We start from the raw sequence: 14,218 nt of genomic DNA on the forward strand, positions 1-14,218 counted from the left end.
CTTAAGCGTCAAGTATAGTTCACAAATTTTACATTTCCAGGAATATTGTTGATCTATTTCATAATACTTAAGTACCTGGTAAAAAGTAAATCCCAAGTATCTCGTAGAAGAACTCTTTGTATATATTATAGAAAATTCAGTTGTTATCGTGTTATTATTTGGTTTATTCCATGTATTTAGCTTCATAATTGTGCTACAAAGTAATTGTTTTTCATTGTTGCTGGTGATTTCATCTTTAAATAACTTTATTATGCTTAATTGGAATAAATCTTCCATAACCTCTATAGTCTTGCTCTCCATCAATCGACTACAGAACATCATTAGAAACATTTCGTTTTTATTTGCTATTGTAAAATTTACACTCCTTAACAATTAACAAATACCAGATGGGGTACCCGTACCCTGTACAGAAGTTATATAAATTAATAATTAATGAAAGGTTATCTTAAGACACGAAAAGTTGTTTCCTTTATATACATTGCTGGCCAAATTCTTTAGGCCAATGAACATAATTAAAAAATATGCATTTTGCGTTGTTAGACTCAACCACTTATTTAAGTAGAACTTCGAGAGATGAAAATAAGAAAAGGGAAAAATAAAAATATAAACTTTTTAGCATTTAATAGGGAAAATGTGAAAACTATAAAATTAGCCTAAATACTAGCTGGTAAAAAGTTTAAGACCATACCAAAAAGAAGTCCTAAACAGGGTAGGAAATGCCCAACAAGAGGTTTCAGTAGTGAGTTGCAGCGCCGTCATTGCGAATAACTTTAAACATTCACTTTGGCATGGTCGATATAATGGTCGATAAAGCTGGCTGGAATGTTATTCCAAGTGGTGAAGATGGTTTCACGAAGATCGTGCACTGTTTGGAATTGACGTATATTTCTATAGACGTCCCTTGCCATCCACTCCCAAACATTTTTAATGGGATTCAGTTCGGGCAAACACGCTGGATGGTCCAAAAGAATCACGTTATTCGCCATGAAAAAGTCCTTTGTCCTGCGGGCATTGTGGATTGCAGCGTTGTCCTGCTGAAAGATCCAGTCATTTCCACACAAGCAAGGGCCTTTAGTAAATAAGGATGCTCTCTCCAACATGCCAATGTAGTTAGCTTATGTTTGACGCCCCTGTATAACCTAAAGCTCCTTTGTTTCATGGAAGGAGAAAGCACCCCAGATCACGATGGAGCCTCCTCGACTGTGTCGTGTAGAAAATGTCTCCAATGGGATATCCTTATCGTGCCAGTAACGTTGGAAGCCATCCAGACCAGCCAGGTTAAATCTTTTCTCATCAGAGAACAAAACCTTCTTCTACTCTTCTGCGTCCCATGTTTGTTGCTTCTCAGCAAAGTTTACCCGAGCTGTTTCGTGGTCTGGAAGAAGGCGTGGCCTTTGAAGACGTTTACAGTTTTTAAAGACTTTTTCTTGTCGTCTTATTGTTCTTGAGCTGAATTCTGCGTCCGTAAGGGTCTTAATCTGGTTCGACGATCGACTGGTGTGTTTTGCCGGACAACCCATCGAATCCTCCTGCTCAACGCCGGCAAAATTTTGTTTGGCCTACCATTTGAAATTCTCGTTCCGTATCCCTCAGGGTCTTTTAAGAAATTTGCAACAGCAGTTTCACTACGCCCAATTTCACCAATTGGCCAGCAGTATATAACTTCATATAAAAACCAAAACGCCTATAAAATCAGCAAAACACAAAATGTGAAACTGTAAGATTGCATGTATCTCCTCATGGACCCAACAAACATTTCTGCCAAATTTTGTGAAGAACAATCAATAGGGTCGAAGTAACGGTAAAAACTGCAAAAACACTCATAAACACCGTAAAATGCAAAACTGAAAGATTGCGCGTATTTCCCCATGGGCCTGATGAACTTCCACACCCATTTTGGTGAAGATTAATCCATACCTTGCGAAGTATTTGTATGGACATAGAACAGACAGTCCTATTATATTTATATAGATGGCGCCAGTGCATTATATTCGCATGTAACGTATTGCATGACGTTATATCTCCACCCTGAGAATGGAGAAAAATAGTGACGGGAAACGAAAGCGAGACCAAAAAATCGTGACCCCTGTTGCAAATTTACATGCACACAAGATAAAAATTTCGCGAAGTTGGAAGTTGCACATCACGCAATAAAAGGTTTTTATAGTATCATGTAAGTGAGAGTTCCATTATAATATGGTGTGATCAAGATACTTAAAAGGCCTAAAATTACGTGCTGAAAAAAACATTATTATATGATTTTATATTATTTTGATAAAACTTATAATTTTTGTTGTTTTTGTAATCGCAATTGTTTGAGGAGGGGAAATGTTGATCGCGTTTGTTTTCAGTGTTCTCTTTAACGTGCGTTTACTGTAGATGTACAATCTATAGCATCGGTACAGAAAAAAAATGCGTTGTAATGTTAAAACTACCTTCATGTTCTTAATTTATCCTATTCATCGTAGCATATTTTTTAATAATATTTGAATATTTTGTCTGTAATTTGTTTTCATCTCATTTAACTTATTGTGACAGGCGTATGTTGAGCATATAGTTTCATTTTTGCACAGTGTGTCTGGAAACTTGTCAATACGGTGCATTAATTTGTATTAATTTAAACATTTCTTGGCCCGGCATGGCCAAGCGTGTTAAGGCGTTCGACTCGTAATCCGAGGGTCGCGGGTTTGAATCCCGGACACACCAAGCATGCTCGCTCTCCCAGCCGTGGGGGCGTTATAATGTGACGGTCAATCCCACTATTCGTTGGTAAAAGAGTAGCCCAAGAGTTGGCGGTGGATGGTGATGACTAGCTGCCTTCCCTCTAGTCTTACTTTGCTAAATTAGGGACGGCTAGCACAGATAGCCCTCGAGTAGCTTTGTGCGAAATTCAAAAAACAAACAATTAAACATTTCTATTTGTATATATGTTCGGGATATTAATGCACATTTAATTCTGCGTCAATCTATCATTCAGCTTTGCTTTAGAAGACTGTCAAACCTTAAAAGTTGTAAGAAGACTGGGTAATGAAAAACTTCATTATAAATGTACTTGAGGTTGACAAAATCTTCTCGAAATATCGTGCATTTCTAATATAGCTTTTTCATTACCTAGTCAAGCCGTCTCAGAATTTTAATTTTTTTAATCATTATCAACTTTCAAGCCGTATAATACAACCATGAGACAAAATAAGATTCTATATTAAACTTCTAAATACAAGCAACATGGCATGTCTTCCAAAGTAGATATCAATTTAAAAAAAACAACACAAAAAAAACATATAAGCAAATGAACAGATGGCGTTACGTTGTATGTTCTTATACTCTGTCTTGTAGATGCTACAGGGTTATTCTTATAAAGATGAAACTAGGAGCATCTCTTTCTTCACTCCCTCCAGAACCAAGTGCAATTAATCTCTCTACTTACAGCAAAGTCCACAAGGAGGAAGGTCTCGGAGCGTATATCGCTGAAGCATTTACAAGGTGTGTCACAAGTTTGTAGTAATGGTGACAAAAATTGTAATATATGTGAAGTGAAATGCTTTAAAACAAATAATTTGAACTCCTCAAGTTAAATTCATCAGAATTAAAGTATTTTTAGAACATAGAAACAGTAAAAATAGCAAACTTTGTAACATAACAACATTATGCGCCAATGACTATATAACATTTTAAAATAAATGAGTTTTTGTAGCTGTTATTATCAGTGACATAACTTACGATAAACTCTGAGCACTAAGGCTCGCACGACTATCTTAATTATGGCATAGCAATATGTTAAGTAATTTTTTATATATATATATTTTCCTGTAATAAGTGAGCATTTCGTCAGTGAAGTTATCATAGGAGATGGCCGTCACAGCGTCTGTGATAGATTTTCGGATCACCCCACTAAAGCCAAAGCACGATCTGAAAGATCAACATTGCAGGGAAAGGAAAAGCTAGGTCCTTCAGCTAACCAAGAAAATATTTATGATGGTGAACTCGCTCCCAGTACAAATTACACGGGCTACGTTGAGCTGAAAATCACTGGTCCAAATGGAACGGTATATAACTACATATTTTATTGAAGAAATAAAGTAATTGTGATGCATATATTAGCATTACAGTTTTAGCAATTAGCATATAAGCACTTTCGCCAGATAAAGGTAGTAAAATAAAGTTACGCTACCATTAATTTGTTACTTGATTTTATACTCGTCTAAATTTCTTGAAAGCTCTTTTTAACATGTGTAAAAATTCTTAGTGAAATATATTCTGAATTTCTCAGTTTGTATCTGTTTTAACACTAGGTGGCAGTTACGTCGAAAAGTAATTTGGTATAGAGTTTTGACTTTTGTTGATAATCCCAAGTGTTTTACATATAATTTTTATACTTGGGTCATCAATTTCTTTTATAATTATTTAAAGTGATAATTTTTTTTATAATTATTCGATCAAGTCAAGAGTGTTACATTATACAGTATAGAAGCATTGTATAACTTTGTTAAGCCTAATACAAGTACTGAAGTAGTACTAGTAATAGTATACAGGTTGATGGTACTCGTTATTTGATAACTAATACTTTGCACGAATTTTAAATTTAAAATTAATTTAAAGATTAAATCATTTCACCTTAGCATTCAAGGTTATGGTACAAAACCACAATGTTGTATTAAATTCTGTTGCAAACAGGGGTACGTAGTATCTCAATTTTTGTGCTAATATATAAAACTAATATAGTAATAATATTATTATTTTGAGACATTTTAGCCCCAAAACTTATTTAATCTATTAAAATTGAATATCACAATTAACATAGTTTAATCTTTAGACTAAAATAGATACGTCTTTTGAGTCTTGGTTCCCATATTCCTAATTCATATGAAATACATCATTAAAAAGTTTCAGTTTTACAGATACGTTATGTGAATGTGTTCAACCCTTATACCAAAATTTCACTCTGCCACTACTATTATTAATAATACATGGAGATTATAAAGACTATAATCAGCTTAGGTTTATAATTATTATCAGAACCTAATGAACATGTTCTCTGCAAAGCCTGTTATGGTCAGACAGACACATCATTTTACAGTGTACACTGATTAAAACAAAGAACTATGAATAATTTCATAACATATTTGTTGTAATTTATACACTTAAGTTAATATTCATTGTTGTTGTTTTTTCTATTAAAGTGAATATAGACTTTAAAAGCTTAAACTTTTTTCTTATTTTTAAGTTTAAATTTCAAATATTTTTATTTCACACATATAGACTAATAAACAAAAAACTGCAGGAAAAACAACTCTCAAAACACTGTAATTTTTCATGTGTTTGGAAAAATACAGGCCCTAATATTGTAAGGGCTTTAAAGTTTTATACTACTGGTCTGTAATTGATATGTGGATGTTTCCTCTCATAATATTGTGTTTATGATACTCCACAAATAAATCAGAGCCCTTTTTCATGTCATTTTTCTAGATATGTTTGTAAAACTTTAATAAGATCATCTCTTACCCTTCTTTTTTGAGAAATCATGGCCTGTCATTTGTAACTCATTCTACCCCTGGAATTATTCTAGTAGCTGTTCTCTGAATTCTCTTCAATAAATCCCTGTTGTTTCTTAGATAAGAAGACCAAGCTGTGCACAGTATTTTAAGTTATGCCTAACTAGTAACTTGTATAATTACCTCTTCTGATTTGTAAATATACCTTCCAGTTTTGCTAGCTTTACTACTAAGAAGAAAGTACTGTCTCATTTGCTTGAGTGGCTTGTCAGTCACATTGCTAAGGTTGTTTTATTCATTTATGCTGTTGAGTGGTATCTCACCCATATAAAATTGTTAATTCAAATTTTGGATAATGCAAATGCATGATTTTACATCATGTAAATAGTTGGGCCTTTGTCAAATATTTATCTAAATTATCAATTGATCTTCAGTGCAGCTGGAAATACTCAAAAGTTTGATGTCATCAACAAGTTGTACTAACTGTGCCCCTAAAATATCATTAGTGTAAATAAGAAAAATCAAAGTCCCAAGCTCCTACTAATGACTCATAAAGCTAATGTTTAGTAAACTTATAAAAATCACTTAGTATCATAAAATAGAGGATTAATTTTCATAATGCTCTTTCTTTTTTAATGTAAATACATTATCTATAGTTTTATGCAGAATTTCACAATACTGGTTATTGTTTATTTAAAGTATAGGAAATATTATTAGTCTAATGTGAACAGCAGCTGTGTTCAGTTTTTATTAATAACTTTAAACTTATTATTTTATTTTATCCCTTTTTATCGTTTTTCATTATTTTACAACCAACAAGATATTATTAATGATCAAATGTGAGTCAGCTCTGGAATGGTAAATTCCCTCAAGTCAAAATGCTATTTCCTTCAATTTATTTTCTATGTAAAGTTATGTACATGGATCAGTAATAATTGTTATTTTTATTACTTAAAATTACTGTTTATTGTTGCTATCAGTCATTTATTTTTAGTTTTTGAATCATGATTGAAAATAAGCAAGATGTTTATGAAAGGTAACACAATTTTATTCTAATGAATGTATTAGGTGTTCTTGGGGTACAGGACTACACCACTACACAGTCTTTAAGTGTTGAGCAGCTTGTAATTTCTTAAAGATTTAGTAAACTTTTCTGAAGTTAAATTTATTGAAGGGCTGATTAGAAGCAGATAAAATGCAATAGTCAGTGTGATTATTTAAAAAGTCATAAAATAAGAAAAAGTAAAACAAAAAACTGTTAATCAGGCTCTTCAGTGCTCTGAGTCTTATTATTATTTACTTTTGTGTATTAGAATGTTTTTTGTCTAAAACATACTGTTTTATATTACTGCTGTTAGAATTTTATAAAACAAGAGTGTTCATGTATTAGTTGTGAATATTATTAATTAATTAAGGATTAACTCTTAAACTTTGTTTTATTCAGTTCATACAAAACTGTATAAATAATACTGTGTTTTGTTTTTTGTTCTTTAGGTGCTGTCGAAACAAAGTCCTTACTTTAGCTTAATAGAGACTGGTATGTTTTAGCAGACTTCTTATAATTCAACATTTAATATCTGTATTATCTAAGACAGAACCTAGATGCTTTCATAGAAGCATGTGAATAACTCTCAACTAAATTGTGCTTATAAAACAGAATTAATATTTAATGTTCTTGCTAATTTACACTAAAACAATGCTTGTTAAACAAAAGTTTAATTTTAGAATATAGTTCATTCATGATCATGACAATATTCGTGTTTTTCACTGATAAATTGTCAATAATATAGATTCTGATTTGCCTAACATTTATACTTTATTTTTTTGGGGGGTTCTACTATTTAGAAATACTGTTATATATAATAAAAAACCTAGACTACCAATTGAATCAGATTTAGGTGATGGAATGAATACAAACCATTTTAAGAACATTTTCTGAAAACTTGTTTAGTTTATGGTGGTTCCAAAACATACTTACATCTTTCCATACTATAGCTATTACTCAACTGCTAGGGATTCCTTCCTTTGCCCACCTAAACATTGTTCTGATATTTTTCTCACTTTCTCTATTTTTTTTTATTCCCCACTTAACTGCTCTGGGCAATATCTGTCTTGTGACACTCTTCACCAAAATCAAGGCACCCTCTATCCTGTCACTGCATATAAGCATCCCATTCAGATAATGTTATCCCTTTTTCTCAACACAGTATTCAAGAGTGTGTTTCTCTGTACTAGAACTAATGAAGATACTTTGAGTGTTCTTCATGCTACCTAGTTCAGTGGTTCTTAACCTGGGGGTTGTTTGAAGTTTCTCGGGGGTCACGGAAGGCTTAGGAATAATTGGGGAAATCACAGAGCAGTTTTCCGTTTTTGTGGCAAGTGCCTGCAACTGCCCACCAATGAGAAGCACGCTAAAATGCGGCAGTTGAACCGCATCAAGATTCTTGTTGCACAAATACCTGTCTAATTTTGAGTAAACATTTTCGTATATTACAACGTTTTGAATTGCTTAAATGTTTTAACTATATAATATTAATACATTGAACTTAAAACTTAAATATCAAAGTTTCCATCGTATTTAGTATATTTTCTCATTATATATATATATAACCCTCACACTGAGTGAATATGTAGGTTTTGTACGATATTCAGTAATTCCATGGGTTTTGCATTTGTTTAGCACTTATAGCATTTCTCAAGGTCATTTATTTGTAACATTTTCAATAAATTAGGATCTTTATATAGTTTTGTTTTATTCTACCTTTATGCAAAGTTTACCATTACAAAAATTATATAGTTTTGTTTTATTCTACCTTTACGCATAGTTCACCATTACAAAAATTATTATAGGGATCACGGTAATACCCTGGAGAGTCTCAAGGGGTAAGATGATTAAAAAGGTTAAGAACCACTGACCTAGTTGATTTTTGTAAAATAAAATGATTTGTTTGACAAGGTGATATACCATATGAATACCTGAATTATTGTTTGAAGTCTGTCCTATCCCACTTCTGATATTTATTGCCACTCAGCAGTCAAGGAGGGGGAGAGTCACTCAACTGAGACTATCCTTGACCTTATTCATACTGAGTTGAAGATATATATTCAGTTTGATGGTGTTTCTTAAATATACAGGCACTGCCTACGTCCATCTGACCTGACTCGTAACCATTTACACTTATTACAGTTCACATACTACTAACTTCTAATATATTAATTGTATTTTCACAAAATTTGATAGATTTTTAGTACACAATTACAAGGCTTTTGCACTCAGTCAGATTTTTTAATGAAGTATTTTTTATTAATATTTGTTCATGAAATTGTTGATTCTTTGTTAACTCGTACAATAGCAAAGTGATTTTCATTTTGAGATTAAAGTATTTTTCTTTGTCTCAAAAATCTCATATTTCACTTGTATAACCTTTAGAACCTCTTAAATGAAAATATAACTTTTTCAGTAAAATTTATTTTTTCTCTTATGTTTCTTACTTGGTTCTTCAGCCTGTAGACAACTCATCAAATATAACAAAAAGAAAAATTGTAAAATCTGAAATAAAATGAGCAGCTGTATCCTTTTTTCTTTATTAATGTTTCAATGTGCATACTCTGAGAGTTTCAACCATAAAACATATCCCATAAATTTTCTGTATGTATTTTACTTTCAACATCTAAAGTTAAACCCCCTGTAAATAAAGTTCAAATCACTGACCATCTGAGCCCGTCTTTGTGCAGCACGCCGTAAAATGACACTCTAGAGAGCAAGAACTCGCATGCAAAAGAGAAAAATCTTTCATACATGTTCTTGCTCCAAGAACACAATATCGTTGTGTTTCCTACAACATTTACAAAAGAAATATCCAAGGGTAATAAAATTGCAGTTAGAATGTGTGTAAACATTTATTGTATGATACAAAGTTGGACTGGTCCAGTAAACATTACACGTTCAGAGCCTTGTCAATTCATTTACATCACAGGTGTTTCAGTGCTAGTGCTCACCTATTTGATGTCTGTCAAATCTTGCAACATGTGTATATGTATGGTGTTATTTGTACACATACTTATAAAATTTACTACAGTTTTGTTTTAAAGTTGTTAAGTTTTCAATGTGGTATAATGTAGTTTCAGATTTATCTAAGTTTAGACAATTAGAATAACACAAATGCAGTCGGCGTAGTTATGTATTTGCCTACAAAAGTATACTATTTCGGCTACCGTACATTACATGTGTATACATAGTACTATTTATTCATTAATGTTTAAATTTTAGTTATATTTCTTAAAACATAGAAAGTAAATGAGAAATACGTTGAAAAACATTGATTTTGAGTTTGTACCCATGTTACAAAATTCTGCACTCATGCATACATACTATCACTAAGCCCTGCCTAGCCTTGTGGGTGGGGTATATAGAAATAATATATTTTGTAGGTCTCAAACATTAAATTTTGAAAAATGAAAAATATCAAATTACAGTATTAGTATCCTCAAAATTCCTGTAATTTAGTAGGGTCTGTAAGTAATGTATATGTGGATTGAAAAAAAACCTTCTTATTCAGACTTATTGATTACACATCTACAGTTTCAGCAAATTTCTTTCTTTTGCCTTCAAGTCACTTATAAACAACTGTCAGAAATATGTAGAGGAAAATTTTCTTTCTATTGGTTATAAACTTGAGCTACTTAGTAGTAGTTAGTACTAGTTAAGAACTTCCCAATGATTGAAGGGTGAAGCTACTCTGGTAGATTTGCTAAATGTTGATATCTCAGCAAATCATAGAGATGGGAAGTTCTTATTTTATATTTGGCTTGTTTATATCTCAAATTTGAGTTTCTAATTCATAAGATACTTGTACATTTTGTATGGTGAGCATCATAAAATAGAAACTGAGCAATAAGACAACTGGAGGTGTTATGTGACACACAAAAACCGATAGTTAACATTTTTTATTTATATTTCCTTTAAATTAAAAAATTGAAATATATATAATTTTAAAATTTACATTATAAACTATTTTGATGCAAATCTCTTTGGCATAAGTTGTAAAAATATTATTTAATAAAAATTTTAAAAATATTCTCCAAAATGTTGTGACATGCACTTTAACCTCCAGGGGTGAAAGAGTTAAAGGGAATCAGAGGAGAGAATTTAGATTTGTTTTTTCCTGTGCTTTTCTTTACTAGATCAGCTTCTTATAATATAAGGCCAGTTTGGATCAGCCATCTCTGGGCCTTTTCTTCAGTTGGTCAATCAAGTATGTGATGTTCTGGGTTTTTCCCTAGTTTTTGTTTAATCTTCATCTTTCCTGATGTTGTAAAGATCGGAAGATGAATACTTAGTTCTTTCTCCATCCTCTGGTAATGTAGTTTCTGCAGGGAGGTTTGCTGCTCAGATACATGAAGGGTTAACAATGCTCTGTCTACCACTTTTGTTGGAAAAACATGCTTTAGCTAACCACTATCAGGTGAATAAATATTTAGACTGTCACAGAATAGATTATTTTCTGGAAATATAGCTTTCAAGAATGAAGTCTGTGTGTCAAAAGCTTACTTGTTTGTTTAGTAGTAAGTATATTTCTATATAGGTGAGTTGAGTTAGGCTAATAATTCTTTTTCTATAGATACCTGTGTTTTGTTGGCAATAAAATGTGACTGTAAACAAACAGCATGCACACTGTTGTAAAATAATATATTCAAAACAAGTTGAACATATGTACTAAACTTCTTTACACAATGTATATCATACATGTATCATAGACACTGCACAGTTTATTTTTTTACGACTACTACCTGATATGTTTCCTATCACCAAGCCATATTTTGTTTCCTTGATACACATGGAGTCAAGGTTGCCTACATAACATGGAGTATCCAGAGTATTCACGTTTATTTATGCCATGGGAAGCTTTCTCACTATCCCATCATTCAACATACACAGGCATGCCTTGCCTGTCATCTGATCATTGGATACTAAACTGGTTCTCACTGCTGCACTACTGTACACAGTATCTTCAGTTTCTTGTCTTCAAAATGGCTTTCACATATTGGCATTATGATTTGTTGGCATCATTTGTTATTTGTAACATGCTACAATCACTATTGGCACTGTTGATCCATTTACTAATTTGAACCAACCAATAGTCCTGCACTGATTAATCGTGACAATGGCACTTCCTTCATGTAGTAAATCTGAGTTGTCTTGATTTTATTTCCTCTGGCAGCAACATCCATGGTGCCAGTCATACTCTTGTTTTGTACCAGCACTATCTTCTGTAAATAGCTCCAGCTGCTTTATGTTGAGATTTCTGCTGTTTCTTGCATTCCCTTCAATGTATCCCATTTTGTAACAAGCACAGCATCTCGTCTTCCTTCTGTCTTTTAACCTCCTGTTACCTTTAGTAGACTCTTGCTTCTGATCAACCATCATTGGTTTTGACTTGCCTGGATATTTTCTGGCTGTTCAAAGGGTTATGTTACAATGTCTGTAATTATTGAGGAGGAAACTTGTCATGCTTCGGTCTGACAGTTACAGGGTAATGTCTTCCATTTCTCTTCATGGAGACACTTGGTCTGTATCTCTTTGTTTTTGAACATTGGATCTTCTTCATTAGACTCCCTTTCCTCTAGCTTGCCATGTTTTGGGGATGGTAAATTTGATAGCATGTCAGTTGTTTTTTTTTACTCGAATGGATACTACATTGTGATGTTTTTCATTGGGTTTACTCTTGGTTTGGGACACAAAGGTTGATGCCTTGGTACACTCTACTAGCAGCATTTTGGTCTTCATTACCCCATCTGATAGATGCATTCAGTCTGGACTTACCAGATTGCACTTCTGTGCCTTTCCACCTGTCCTGAAGTTGAGCTGGCTAATATTGTGCTACCAACAGAACACAACAAAGGGTTGACTAAACCATAACTAGAATTATGGATAACAGAAAACTGGTGGAAAGGCACAGAAGTGCAATCTGGTAAAGTTCAGACTGAATGCACTTCTGTGCCTTTCCACCAGTTTTCTGTTATCCAGAATTCTAGCTATGGTTCAGTCAACCCTTTGTTGTGTTTTGTTGGTAGCACAATACTAGCTAGCTCAACTTCAGGACCTTCAAGCATGCCCTTAATCTCATATACCATGTATCACCTGTCCCTTAAAGATTATTTTTGTTATTGCTGGGCTATAGATATTGCTTGTTGGAATTGTTTGTGCTGCATATAGAGAAGACACTATCATTCTAGTTACTTACTTCTGTACTCAGACATGTCCTTCTTACATGAGACAATAGCAGTCAGGAAAGGGGATGAAACATTTGTACTATTCTTCTGACTGCTATTTTTCATCTCTATAACTGATCAGGTCTCAATCATTTTTTATGTCGAGATAGACCTCTGAAGTATTATGTTCCTAACACTAATGTCTTATGAGAAGATAGAAACTTTTTATTCATTATCCTCAGTTACTTCAATGAAGTGGTATGAAAACTGATCCATATTATTTCTTCTAGGCTCTCTTTGAAGGCAAGGAGACTTGTAAGTCACATTTCATCAGATTCAGCATATTTCTGTGTCATTTGTAACCCACTTGAATCATTTACTGGGGGGCATCATTAAAGCTGGTATGTGGACTCTTCCAATAATTTTATTTCGCATTATTTGCATGATCTGGCAATATCTTCCTCTGGTGGTTTTGAACTAGCCTTGTAGCTACCTTAACCACATCTGCAACATCATAAAGAGGGGTGAATATATTCTCAGCAAATTTTTTTTTTTTTTAACTTTTCAGGGCCTTTTCCTCTTTTTCACAGAATCTTACACTGTGGCAAGTGTTGCCTTGGCTGTTGTGCTTCTGTGAAATCAATTCCACATAAGCTGGTCAGGTTGAGAATTTGCAGATTGGTAAGTACGTTCAGACATTATTTAGGTTACAACTGACTATATAGAAATGAGGAATTCTATAAAACTAACTACAGGTTGACTGAATGGTATTACTGTACTAAGCTGGACTACCACTCATGGACTATCATGAGTAAAACATGATGGGATTATGTCTGTCCTTGCTGATCATTGGATTCAATAAATCAGAGGTGGCGTGCTTTTAAAAATTTAGGGAACTTAGTTCACCTGATGCACTGTTTTTCAGGACTTTTCAGTGTGTATTACCTCAAGATTCTACTAGTGGAGCCAGGAATTCTTTACAATAGTCAGTTTTCAGCCACTGATGTGGTGGATAGTAGTTATTTCTCCAGAATGTTCAAATGAATTTCCTTCACTCTTGTAGAAATGGGCAAAGTTGGGGGCCATCCTACCAAGACCCTGTGATGTTTTTTCTTCCCCAAGATATTGGTAGGAAAGGAACCAGCCTATATGGGAGCCTACTTGTAATACCAATTCAAATTTGATGTTCAGCTATCTGTTTGGATTGAGAATGACTTCTTTTTGATCAAAACTGGTCAAGTAAATTATTGATGGAAAAGGGTCCATTATATCCTTGTAACTCCAGAATGTAGGGTGGTCCCATCCCGGTCCTCGGTTGAGCATAGTTTGTTCCACATAATTCACGTAATTTTGGAGGCAGTTGGATTTTATCTTGCCTACTTGATTAGGGAGTGAAAATATGCGTTTATAATTCACAATTGGAAGAGTTCTGTTTCCTCAGGTTGACTGTGGCATGCAGAATCCCATCATTACTTTTTGACTACAGGTTATGATGCATTCACAAACATATATAT

General features: G+C 33.4%; 1 protein-coding gene across 5 annotated transcripts in view; it reads left to right on the forward strand.

The window, feature by feature from the left end:
- Positions 1 to 14,218, forward strand: part of LOC143223218 (tyrosine-protein phosphatase 69D-like) — a 337,627-nt gene that overhangs the window by 272,111 nt on the left and 51,298 nt on the right. For all 5 annotated transcript variants that reach the window (XM_076450864.1, XM_076450865.1, XM_076450868.1 and 2 more), the window contains 3 exons: positions 3,337 to 3,483; positions 3,818 to 4,046; positions 6,987 to 7,029. In XM_076450864.1, coding sequence (XP_076306979.1) covers positions 3,337 to 3,483; positions 3,818 to 4,046; positions 6,987 to 7,029 — 419 coding nt within the window. The remainder of the gene's footprint in view (positions 1 to 3,336; positions 3,484 to 3,817; positions 4,047 to 6,986; positions 7,030 to 14,218) is intronic.

This window comes from Tachypleus tridentatus, chromosome 8 (genome assembly GCF_004210375.1).
Source record: "Tachypleus tridentatus isolate NWPU-2018 chromosome 8, ASM421037v1, whole genome shotgun sequence".
In the NCBI taxonomy this organism is placed as follows: Eukaryota; Metazoa; Arthropoda; class Merostomata; order Xiphosura; family Limulidae; genus Tachypleus; species Tachypleus tridentatus.